The sequence below is a fragment of the Coprinopsis cinerea genome (assembly GCF_000182895.1).
Source record: "Coprinopsis cinerea okayama7#130 chromosome 5 map unlocalized cont3.5, whole genome shotgun sequence".
NCBI classification, from domain to species: domain Eukaryota; kingdom Fungi; phylum Basidiomycota; class Agaricomycetes; order Agaricales; family Psathyrellaceae; genus Coprinopsis; species Coprinopsis cinerea.
This window is the reverse complement of record NW_003307540.1, coordinates 2000903-2012023: the sequence shown is the minus strand read 5'-3', so window position 1 is coordinate 2012023 and position 11121 is coordinate 2000903. Positions and strand designations below refer to the sequence as shown.

General features: G+C 50.6%; 6 protein-coding genes across 6 annotated transcripts; 3 read left to right on the top strand and 3 right to left on the bottom strand.

Moving 5' to 3' along the window:
• Positions 1-1298: 1298 nt before the first annotated feature.
• CC1G_01260 (hypothetical protein) lies at positions 1299-3601 on the top strand (the record flags this gene model as incomplete). The annotated part of the gene is made up of 11 exons (XM_001837296.2): positions 1299-1323; positions 1600-1633; positions 1778-1843; positions 1899-2067; positions 2286-2343; positions 2472-2518; positions 2650-2684; positions 2790-2910; positions 3155-3185; positions 3234-3253; positions 3527-3601. The coding sequence occupies 11 exons, from the start codon at positions 1299-1301 to the stop codon at positions 3599-3601; spliced, it is 681 nt and encodes a 226-aa protein (XP_001837348.2).
• Positions 3602-4277: 676 nt separating this feature from the next.
• On the top strand, positions 4278-4635 carry CC1G_01259 (mitochondrial 37S ribosomal protein MRP2; the record flags this gene model as incomplete). The annotated part of the gene is made up of 2 exons (XM_001837295.1): positions 4278-4523; positions 4573-4635. 2 exons carry the CDS (start codon positions 4278-4280, stop codon positions 4633-4635), a joined length of 309 nt encoding a protein of 102 aa, XP_001837347.1.
• A 190-nt stretch (positions 4636-4825) lies between these two features.
• CC1G_01258 (hypothetical protein) lies at positions 4826-6621 on the bottom strand (the record flags this gene model as incomplete). The annotated part of the gene is made up of 10 exons (XM_001837294.2): positions 4826-4928; positions 4982-5099; positions 5154-5213; positions 5265-5278; positions 5330-5404; positions 5460-6096; positions 6158-6239; positions 6295-6364; positions 6416-6513; positions 6565-6621. 10 exons carry the CDS (start codon positions 6619-6621, stop codon positions 4826-4828), a joined length of 1314 nt encoding a protein of 437 aa, XP_001837346.2.
• A 403-nt stretch (positions 6622-7024) lies between these two features.
• Positions 7025-7495, bottom strand: CC1G_14666 (hypothetical protein; the record flags this gene model as incomplete). Its single annotated transcript, XM_002911191.1, has 2 exons — positions 7025-7205; positions 7395-7495. The coding sequence occupies 2 exons, from the start codon at positions 7493-7495 to the stop codon at positions 7025-7027; spliced, it is 282 nt and encodes a 93-aa protein (XP_002911237.1).
• Positions 7496-8211: 716 nt separating this feature from the next.
• CC1G_01256 (hypothetical protein) lies at positions 8212-9079 on the top strand (the record flags this gene model as incomplete). The annotated part of the gene is made up of 3 exons (XM_001837292.2): positions 8212-8433; positions 8489-8560; positions 8612-9079. 3 exons carry the CDS (start codon positions 8212-8214, stop codon positions 9077-9079), a joined length of 762 nt encoding a protein of 253 aa, XP_001837344.2.
• A 478-nt stretch (positions 9080-9557) lies between these two features.
• CC1G_01255 (hypothetical protein) lies at positions 9558-11084 on the bottom strand (the record flags this gene model as incomplete). The annotated part of the gene is made up of 5 exons (XM_001837291.1): positions 9558-9695; positions 9760-10074; positions 10133-10182; positions 10353-10508; positions 10604-11084. The coding sequence occupies 5 exons, from the start codon at positions 11082-11084 to the stop codon at positions 9558-9560; spliced, it is 1140 nt and encodes a 379-aa protein (XP_001837343.1).
• Positions 11085-11121: the final 37 nt, after the last annotated feature.

The following is an 11121-nucleotide window of genomic DNA, read 5'->3' as shown; positions in this document are numbered from 1 at the left end:
GTTTATACTGCTTCTGCGGGACATACATTGCGTGCGTTTTCAGCCATCGACTGCCCAAGCTCCCGCTGGTTTTTGCCTACTGTCCGAAGCGCCCATTTTCCCCGAGAGTCTTAGTCACTACACCTTTTACGGCTTCAACTTGACGCCCGGCGCCTTTGCGTCCTCGTATGCTGTGCTCTGAATGCAAAACTGAAGCGTCATTCAGGACATTCTCAGTGGATGATCTCCACTGGAAGCGGAGAGGAGATGGGTTACAGTGCTGGTCTTTTGTATGGTGCAGGCAATTATCATCGCGCCAGCAAACGAGAGCGTACGAAACGTCACAGTGACTCGACCCCGGAGCAAAGAAGCTTGGATGAGTATTCCTACCCGTGCACTGGCACCTCAGTCTATCCTCGGTAAGTGTTGGTTACAACAAAAATGCCAATGGTTCTGGTCGGCGCGTTGAGCGGTTTAAATTTACAGCAATTCAAGATCCGTTTTAAACGATTAAGCAAACCTCCCTCGAGTATTGACCATTTTTTGACCGCATACCGAGGTTCCCGGACCCTCAATAGGCCGGTGAGAAACCGAAATTTACGCCGACGGTCACGGAAAATGACAACTGTACTGGGTTATCATTTACATGAAAAGCGAGGCAGCGACATGTGAAGTTAAAACCACAGTCGACGTGCATGTCCCTGCAACCCCATACCTCCACCTTTTCTGAGTCTATACGAAGCGGACTAACTGGCGTCGCTCTGGTCTGTCGTTCATCCGGACAGAAGGATACTGCCCTAGTATCCGCCGCTAGTTTGGCTGCCCTTTCCGTCATCCATTTTCCTTGCCAATGTCTTTAGAGCGCCCGCCCTCCTCTATAGAAACAAGATCCCTACTCGAGGAGGCCCCGCCTTCATATCATTCAACGGATGACGTCAGTACGCTGGCCTCGTCCGTTGGGCCACACTACGAAGAATCCGCCAGCAGGTATTCCAGAGGTGACCTGTGTTGGATGCTAACGGGTCTTTGGTCGGGCGTTCTTCTGGGCGCATTTGATGGTAAGTGAGCCCGATCTTCCATGACGATCTGAAATCATAAGTATCCCTATAGGTACGGTCGTTGCGACCCTTCTGACACCCATTGGGAGTGAATTCAACGCGTCAAATCGAGCTTCGTACATCGGCACCTCGTATCTACTATCGGTGTGCTGCTTTACACCGCTCTATGGTAGGTTCTACCCGATTGATCCTGTAGATACGACCGCATGTTGACTTCTTCCCGAAGGCCGGCTGGCTGACATCCTCGGAAGAAAGGGAGCCATGCTCGTGGCCTTGTCGCTTTTCGGTAAGATAAATCCGCTTTGTCCCGTTTTCAGCCCAACAGATGACGTTGGGGTAGGGTCAGGGACCATACTGTGCGGTGCGGCAACGTCAATGACCGCCCTTATTGCCGCTCGCACCATCGCGGGGATGGGTGGTGGAGGGTAAGCTCATATTGAATACCACAAAGTTTTCAACGCACTGAACAGGTCATGTCGTCGATTTCTGACAGGGTCATGACAGGTAGCTGCATGGGTCAACATAATAAGTCTTTCTTCTCGGGTTAACATCACTCCCGTAGTTTCCAGTGTTGCTGTCACGGACTTGATTCCATTGTGAGTCGGGAGACTCAAGGTACCGAAAATACTTGGAAGCCTAACGGAAAGAGCCAGGGAACAACGGGGAATTTATCAAGGTATCGCCAACGTGTGAGTCTACTTGTCGAGTGGGAATAACCAGGTCATGATACGTATTTATAGATTGTACGGACTTGGAGCAGCAATAGGGGGACCTTTCGGTGGTTACATTAACGACAACTTCGGTTGGTAAGTTCGTTGCCTTTCTTGTCGAACAGAAACTGATCGCCCCGTTGCTATCTAGGCGGGTCGCATTCTACATGCAGGTTCGTCCGTCTATCCTTCGTCCCACGCGACCGCCATGTGAACCCGAACTCCAGGCACCGTTCTTCGTCTTTGCGATAGCTATTGTCGCGATAAAGGTCAACATCCCTCTGTCTGAGGAACTACAAAACCAGCCATTAGCTACCAAGGTTGGTCGGATAGATTTACTTGGTTCAGTGACGCTCGTTCTGGCCATCGGATGTCTTCTTCTGGGCTTCAGCCTGAAAACGACGGAGGATTGGTCCTGGGGACGCCCTGTAATAGTAGCGTTGTTTTCTTCCAGTGTCTTTTCTGCCATTGCCTTTGTCTTGGTAGAAAAGCATTGGGCACCGTACCCAGTCATGCCCATCCGGCTGATGGTCCACAGAACGCCGCTAGCAGTTTCTATCTGCAATTTCCTTGCGAGTATGTCGGCATTTTCTATGGTGCGTGTCATCTTCCAACAGAAATTCCAGACCATTCACTACCAACATTCAAGCTGTATAACGCACCCTTGGTGAGTCGACAAATATAAAGCATAGTTGTTGAACATAAAAGAAGGGCACTCACGCAGCTGGCAGTACTTCACCGCCGTTCGACTGGAGAACGCTGCAGTGTCCGGTACGTTGCAATAAAATGTAGCCGCCACATTGCTGACGGCGGAGGGAGAAGGATTGTACATGCTGCCCCATTCAGTCAGTCTCCAATCCCTGTGGATTTTCCAATCATCTGACCGGTTCATTTCGCATCAGATAGCTATCCCGTCCGGTAGTCTGTTCGCTGGCTGGTTCGTGGCCTGGGTGTTCTTCACGCCCGACTTACTGAAGTGTTGGGCCAGGTTGATGCGAAGGACTGGGAAACTGTACGGCCTGACCACCACAGCCGCGTTCAGCGCCATCGTTGCCAGCTTCCTTGCAAGTCAATGGAGCGAGAACACCCCTTCGTGGCATTTCTGGGTAGATCTAATACCGTCCGGCTGTGGAATGGCCAGCTTGATCACGAGCACTCTGATCGTAAGTCGACACGCGCCTCCAGCAACATGACACGGGGTACTTATGATGCAGGCGATGATCACGTCGGTCCTGAAAGAAGACCAGGCTGTTGCAACAGGAAGTAAGCCCTTGAGAGTCCATTGCAAACGGACAAGTGACTCACTCAATCACATAAAGTAACCTATTTGTTTCGGACAACGGGTCAGGTCCTTGGCGTCAGCTTGAGTGGAGCCGTCTTGCAAGGGGTCTTACTGAATAAGCTTAGGCAGCGGATAGAAGGGCCTGGAGCACGAGAGGTAAGTCCCTTTTCGCAATGCAAAGGCAGCGTGGTTAATCATCAGCAGCAGATAATCCAGTCAATTCGGTAAGCGAACTTTGTGGATCTGCGTCGAGGTGCTTTAACGTCGAGAAACCCAAGACGCAACGCGTCCAAGATACCTGAGCTAGAGCCATCACTGAGAAAGGCAGCAATCGACTCGTACGCAGATGCCTTGCGAGTTGTCTTCATTTGCCAAACTGCCATAAGTGTATTGGCCTTCTTGTCGAGTTTACCGATCCAAGTGAACTCTTTTTCGTGCGTAAACCTATTCGGCGGCCGTATTCGTCCAGAGCGAGCGTTCAAATTGACCTTCTGCAGCGGACCCAAGCTTCCACCATCATCAACGGCACCACAAACACAAGATCGCGAACCAGAAACAGGTTTTCAGAATAGACTCCAATGATCCGTAACCATTGTAGCATTAGTTCATGATTGTAAATACACTGTATAACAGCAAAAACACGAGAATCTAACCCATGGTCAGTCTCTATTTCGGATTCTAAACCAATAAATGACGCACCTAGTGTTGCGGCTCAGGCAGCTTTTCTTCAATCCACCTTCTCGGGCGTTTGGAAACCTTCACGTCTCCCGCTCCAAAGTGCTGGTCAAGTTGGTCAGAGTCTGCGAATCTGCCTTTGTGCGCTCGAGCCGGGCAGGGTAAGAGTTGGGAAGCTGAGACAGTCAGGACCGCTGCAGCAAATGTGAAGCCGAAAAGCGATGAAACGAAGGAGCGACGTTGGGTAAGACGGAGGACCTTGTAAATGGACATTCTATAACTGTAACTCGGCATTGCATTCAGTCCCAAGTCGTTGTAAACATCTGGGGGAGAGACTGACCAGTCCTATATCCATGACCCCACAGGGAATATCCGCCGAATGACCAAGTTATCTACGACGTTTGAGCGTCGCTGTTGTTTGGGTGTTGGCGGTGAAGAATTGAGAGTGGCTGCCAATTGCGTCCGATTCGCGCCGGGCCAATGGTTTGCGCCTGTTTGCCAACGACATTTGGAGTGCTCGAAAACTCTTCCGCGTCAATTAGTTCTGGTCATCGTTCACCACCTCGTCCAACCATGTCAAGGTATAACGCCCGTGTAGTGAGGGACATCAAGGCCCGAATGGGCGTCAAGGACAACGAAATACTTCGACGTGCTTACCTCTACGTCGCCCGTAACGAAACCTTGCCAGCGCAAGTCCGGCATCAAGCCCAATTGCAACTGAATTCGTTCGACAAGTACACGCGCCCGACGACCGTGAAGAACAGATGCATCATTTCTGGACGAGGCCGGGGTGTTATGAGCGACTTTGGACTATGTCGGGTGAGTTGTTGCATCTAGGCGACACGGACAGTGCTGACGCCTTGTATAGTTCCAATTCCGTCTTAAAGCTCTACGTGGTGAGCTCAACGGTGTCCAAAAGGCTTCCTGGTAATACTTTACAGTGAACGGTGAGGCATATCTTACATTAAGCGGTGCCACTATCTAAACAGTCTATTTACATAGAGTGTTCTCTCGTTTCTATCTCGACTTTGGCCGTAGCATAGCATGCACACATACACTTATATAACTTATAATCCACAAAAAAACGCGAAAACCGACACTCGAAATGAAAGGGCTTACTGTTAGGCTGCAGGTTCAGCAAAGTCAGTGATGCGGAGCTCCGGTTCCCCTCGCTCCTTCCGCCAGCGATTCGAAATAACGATCGTAGCAGCTTCCGCGAGGAACCTGAAGGAAACCGTTAAGGCGTGACAAGAGCTGAGGAGTAAGGGAGCACATACGGGTATTTCCTGAAGAAGGGCTCTGCGACTTCCCAGTTACTATGTGCCAGAACGTCATCACCGTGGATTGTCGTGTTCCGCCTAAAGTCAAGCAAGCAATCGACCAAGTCGTATTTTTCTGAGAATCCGGCGCTTGAGCGAATGAACATGAGGGGCCAGACGGAATTCATACCTCGGAGGAGGATCATACGGTCGCGAAGCTCTGGGTGAATAACACCGTCAATCACACTTGCTAAGAGGACGTTAATGATTGTCGCACTCGGTGCAGATGTTAAACACATACGATGAGGTATTGTCCTAATTTTAGATGTCAATAGGGCTTTCCGACTACAAACTGGGTAGTCTCACCTTTGAACATTTGTAGGCCTAAGAGATGAGGGTAGGCAGTAACCAGGGTTCCGTTTATAGTTTTCCAAATGATACCTATCAAGTCGTCAGTACAAAGTAGATATGGGACAGCAAGAGAATTTAAACGCACTGAATGAGTTTGTGGGCCTCCAGTTTGTTCGGTTCGTCGTCAATATCTTCTTCCTCTGGCGGCGGTATCCTTGCCTGAGAGGAAGCTACATTCGTCGGTTCGTAGGGCGGCATGGGCTGGTGATTCATGGGTAAACCAAGATAAGCGCCGGGATAGTCAAGGTTATTCGACATGCCACCATACGGCAATGAAGAGGACGATGGACCAGGAGGCGGAGGGAACATAGGTTGACTAGGTCCCCCTCGCATCAACTCAGGGAACATTCCATTGCGATCCGAATCCGAGGGAAACATGTTGCCAGAACCCATAGAACCCATAAGATTGAATCCGTTAGGTGTTTCGTTCTCGCTGCGCGCTTTCTTCGGCCGAGTACCAAGGGAAGCATCTTCAGAAGGACGCTTCTGGCTCGCCATTGTGCTCATTGGAGACGATGCAGCAGAAGCCTTATTTTGTTCTGCCTGCTTTTTGCGACGCTGGTACCCTTCCCAAGCCGTATCCGTCTCGCCCTTGTTGAGCATATTATTCCAATCGTTTTCGTCCCAGCCCAACTTGGGCAGGACGCCACCCATGCCCTCGCCGATAAACGTGGCAAGGCTCCGCAGCATCTGGCGAAGGTTATGGTTTTCAGCCATTAAGTCTGAAGGATTTGTCAGAGTTACGGCAAGAGAATCAGCGGGGTAGAGGTGTATTGAACGTACCTTTTAGAATATTACGCATTTCTCCAATGGCCTCTTCCTTTCCACCAGAGAGTATTTCGACCCTTGCTTCGAGGTCGCGTATCTGAACACAGTGTAAGGTGCGCGCATCGTTGCTGGTTAGACTAGTAAACACGAACTCGTTGCTGTTTCCTCAGTCGGAATTCACGCTGGGCGATGCGGTTCTGGTCTCTCCGTGCTGCCTGAGAACTGTGGCACGATGAATTTGTGTCGAAGACAGACAGAAGTCGGGAAACGCACTTTGGATTCTTCTTCCGTCCAGGTTTGCCTGGTGGATTGGCCCCCGGTGTACCTTGAGTATTGCTGCCATCGTCTCGTTGTGAGCCGTCAAATTCAGACTAAGATGCGTGAGTCTCGCGTCGAAGCAACAAAAGAGCAAAAGAAGAGACCTCGTAGTCGCCAGAGACGCTGCGTTCTCTCGGATCCTTTCGTTCTTGCTCGGACATGATTTGGGCTAAGTGGGTGGTGGATTGGGTGAGAGCGATTACGAGGGTCAGGCGGCAACTCGCAGAACAACGCAGAACACCGGTCGTGCCGCGGCCGGCAATTTATGTAAATAAGAGACAACATCGGCAGTCCGACTCTGGTCTTGCAAAATTGCACATCGAAAAAACAGGGCATCGTGGAAAGGATTTCAATACAATATCTGTCAGTCAACAAGACGATCGAAGTGATGTATAAGTTTTCAGGATGTGTCTTCCCAAAACTAAGGTACACCACACCGTTCAAGTGCATAACCAGGTTATGAGAACGTCGTGGAGAATTCTACTGATCGTGCGGCAGCCAAAAGCTCCATAGAATACGACTTGATACTAGAAATGTCTCCGGAGACCATGACCTGAAGTGTTGTCAAGCCAGGCCGGGGTTTCGATGGGTATCAATGGTGGGTTGATTGACGAACGGCGCGTCGGTCTGTGTGGATGTATGGCTTCCAACGATGAGATATTTTCTTTCATAGTAAGTATACGGTTGCCAGTTGGGAATAGAGTCCCGGAATGGAGAGGGTTTCATCGGGCCTCGAATTGAACCACTGTGGACAAGGTCAAGCAAAGGGGAACATACAGGAAACAGTATCACGTACTTCGCGTCGTCCTCTTCTTATACATGATACGATGCCCGCATTCTCTGCAACGGATGGGTTCACGCGACTTGATCTCATTCTTTGCCCCGCAATCTAGGATTTCCGGGTAAACCAGATGTAATTGTTTGTATTACGCACAAAGGCTTGCCTGCACAGAGATACTCCATGTCCTGTTTGGGAGGAGGAATGAACGAGCCTCCGGGATTGGGGTTGTTTCCAGTCGGTTGTTGCCTGTTCATCGTCGTGGTTGGGAAGAAAAAACGAGAGACGCCGCCTCTGGTCCACCCGCGCCCTCGGTTCCGTTGCCTGCGTAGGTTTCCCACGATCTTTACTTCCTCCGGAACACGGTATCAGGCTTTGAGGCTTTGACACGACAGTTGATCATTCTCAAGAATGCACTCCTTTGTGACGGCAGAACGTTGGGGATGTTGGCGAGGCGATGCGGAATAGCTGGGGGAGAAGAGACTACACCCGGTGGAAGAACGAGGTCCGCTTGTAGGTAGGGCAACCCTTGACACTAAGGGTATATAGGAATTTTCAGGTGCCTGAAGGACTGACTCCGGCAATGGTCTGATTAGAAAGTGAAAGGATTGTATTTTTTGGTGAGCCAACAAAGATTTTCAGGCAGTGATATCGCACTAAAAGTGTTTCATGGAGTGCCGAGCGGGCTTGTGTTCGGAAAAGAGGGAGCGGCTTGAAAGGGCGTGGGTGTCTCCTTGCCGACGAGCTGCCATTGATGCACTGTTCTGGCGCTTTGCAACGGACGGAGAGATTGCATTTCTCAAACTTCATGATAATAAGTCGCGGAGTCTTGACAACATGACCGTGGGTTGTTGTTTCTAAGGTAAACTCGAGGTTTTATAGACAACTCCCTTGGATGGCCTGACCTTTCAAGGTTGTTCTTTCCAACCCCCGAGTCTCGTTCTACTCTCCTTCCTCTCTCTTTCCTTTCCAGATGTCAAACTCGCTCCCTTCCTTTGTAGAATTGATGGCCTCGCTGGGCTTGGAACAGAAACAGTCTGTCGACAATGACTCAACACCCTCCCCTCCTCTCTCTCCAAAACTAGACTCGGACCGCACGCCCTCTTCGCCCGTCAAGGCAAAGTCTAGTCCTTCTCTCAGGGATATGGCTTCTCGTCAGAAGACCACCCGCTACTCTCCTTATTCCCCAACCCAGGTACGCATATCATATCAGGCCCCACCATAATTAAACTCATTAATCGTTTCAACAGCCTACAAGACGTCGAGGAAGCTTATCCTCAGTGTCCTCGGCTTCGTCAGGGGATCTTTCACCGACGCGCGAGGTAATTTCCTTCGCTTAACCCTTCACGCAAGATGCTGATTTGTACCACTAGACGTTCATCGCTCGTCCGCGATCTCCACGCTCCCGTCGCCACCGCAATCCTCTTGGTCTGCACCTCTATGGCGGCTCTGAAAGCGATCTGCAGGCCAACATGCCCATTTCAACCTACGTCCGTCGCAAGACCCCCGCGACTACCCCGACATCTCCCAGCTTCCCCCGCGACTCTGGCAGCGATCCCGCTTCCGACATACCTATGCCACTCACGATACCTGTCCTTCCCAGCGCCCTCCTCCCCAACTCTGCAAATTCCGAGTCATTCCCTTTGACGCCAAACGATTCAGATACTTCCTTCACTGAACTCGTCTCATCACAGCCAAGGGAGATCAAACCATACGTCTGGGACTTCCCTTCGGAGTCAAGGCACTCGGTCTCCTTGCCTTACTTCACTGGGGTTCGAATCTCGAACGCCTCTCGCTGCTCACTAAACGAGCAGCACCTCCGCCGGGCAGCAATTGCCTAAGGGACGATGGACAAATCTATCTATAGACATCCTCTGCTATTGGGAATGGGCCACAAAGGACACATTTGTAACATTATTCATCCCCTTTCTTGCAACACATACTCACTCATTAACCTCTTTGTTTCCCCGGACTCACCTTTTGTTATATCAACCCATGGACACCGTCGTTATTCATGCTTGCATGTTCCTTTTGCTATTTGCATACCACACTCTTTTACAACTCCATTCGGATTGCAAACAAATGCTGCCCCATTTGGTTTCATTTGTGATTCTCACTGGAACACTCGGACGATACAGTTGCTTCTCGCATAACCAGCTGGTTATCGCTCCCTACACCTTTCCATTCGTTTCTAGAAAACACATCTTCGCCTTCACTCCTTTGGCTGGAACTGTTGGTTTCTAGGAACTTCGTAGGCTAACGAGCACTAAAACAACGTCACTTGACTGTACCTCGTAACAGTAGGCATAGTGAATTAGATCAATCATGATCATCCTCTTCCGGTCCTGGGCACTGATTCGCTATCTCATCTTCGTTCTCATACTTTATTCCGCACCAGAAACAGTAGTTGTGCCTGGAGCGCAGATACGAAAGAACGAGACGGAGTCTGTCTTGGGCCTGAATGAATAAGACCAGACCTGGGTTAGCGACACCCGTGAAAGGACGACAACGGTATGCGAACCTGTAGCCGCAAGAACTGCGTTGCTTCTTCGAGTATTTCAGTCGAGAACTGATCTACAGAGGATACCAATGACTTCATTGCCTTCGAATCATGGGTCCCGTCATCATCTTCGTCGTTTCGAAGAGGAACAAGAGCGTCCGCTTGCATCTGCCTTTTCAGACCCTCGCGCTCAGTGTCGGTGACCGCGGCGGATGAATTTCCGCTGCCTTGACTTGGTCTGATATAGGAGATGAGGTTACTATGCAAGGCCAGTGCGTCAATCAGGCCGGGTGGAAATGTATTCTCGTTTTCGGGGTTGAGCCACAAAACGTTGAACTATTGGAGTAACATCATCAGCCATAGTTACACCACCAGAAGTCAGGGTCAGACAAACCTCCTTCCCCATCTGTTCATCCAAGGTAGCACATGTCCGTTGTGCAGGGCCTGCATGGCGGGTTTACGAAACGAGTTAAGAGTCGAGTAACATCCAGATGAAAGTCAAAGAAGATATGGATTCTGATGGGACGCGAGATCGGACGCGTGAATGTGGTGTGTGTGTCGTCGAGGGAGATCCTGACAATGCAATGCATGAAACATGAAATAAAGGCACCCACCTAGTCTCCCTTCCGCTCGACGATTGTTGTAGTTCTCTCGTGCTCGCTCCCTAAAGTCACGCTGATCGGCCTGTTCAGCCAACTTGGCTATCTTTGCCAATCGTTCTGCAGCATCAGGAGAACGAGCTCGTTTGCCAAGGCCGATACCCTGTTTTCCTGTGGGGAGAGGTAAACGGGTACACAGCACAACGCGGATGAAAAGGCCATGAGGTTGAGTGGTGGTTGCAGGGACGACCGAGCCGGGAGCGCACCTTTCCACTCGAGCACCGGTAGGGGTTCTGTTAGATGGGGTTTGGACCGCTGTGGGTTTGGGGTGGATTCATGTTCACCGCTGGCAGGCGAATCGGCAAGAGGAGTACTGGAGCGGCCTCGTTCAGAGACCCTGGATGCCCCTGCCTCGGGTTGCTGGTCCTCGTCGTCGTTCTGTCGTGCACCAAGCGATTGACCGGGTTTGAAGCCCATCTTCATCATCATGGACAGGGCCTTGTTGCTGCTAAGGCCGGCCTCTTCCTCTTCTTTGGCCCGCTCGAAGAGAGACTTGCTGAGACCCTCCTCTCGAGCCTCGACCTCCCGCTCACGACGACTCTTGATTCGATTGCGTTCCTGCTTGAGATGAGAGCGTTTTTCAGCATCTTTGCGGATCTGAGAATATGTTTTGACTGTCGATTTAGTATCCGGTGCGATATCAGTGAGAAACTTGGCAGAGAGGTAATCGTCCTCGTCACTCGACATGATCAAGGTCCAAAACAAGTCACAACGTCATGTTGCT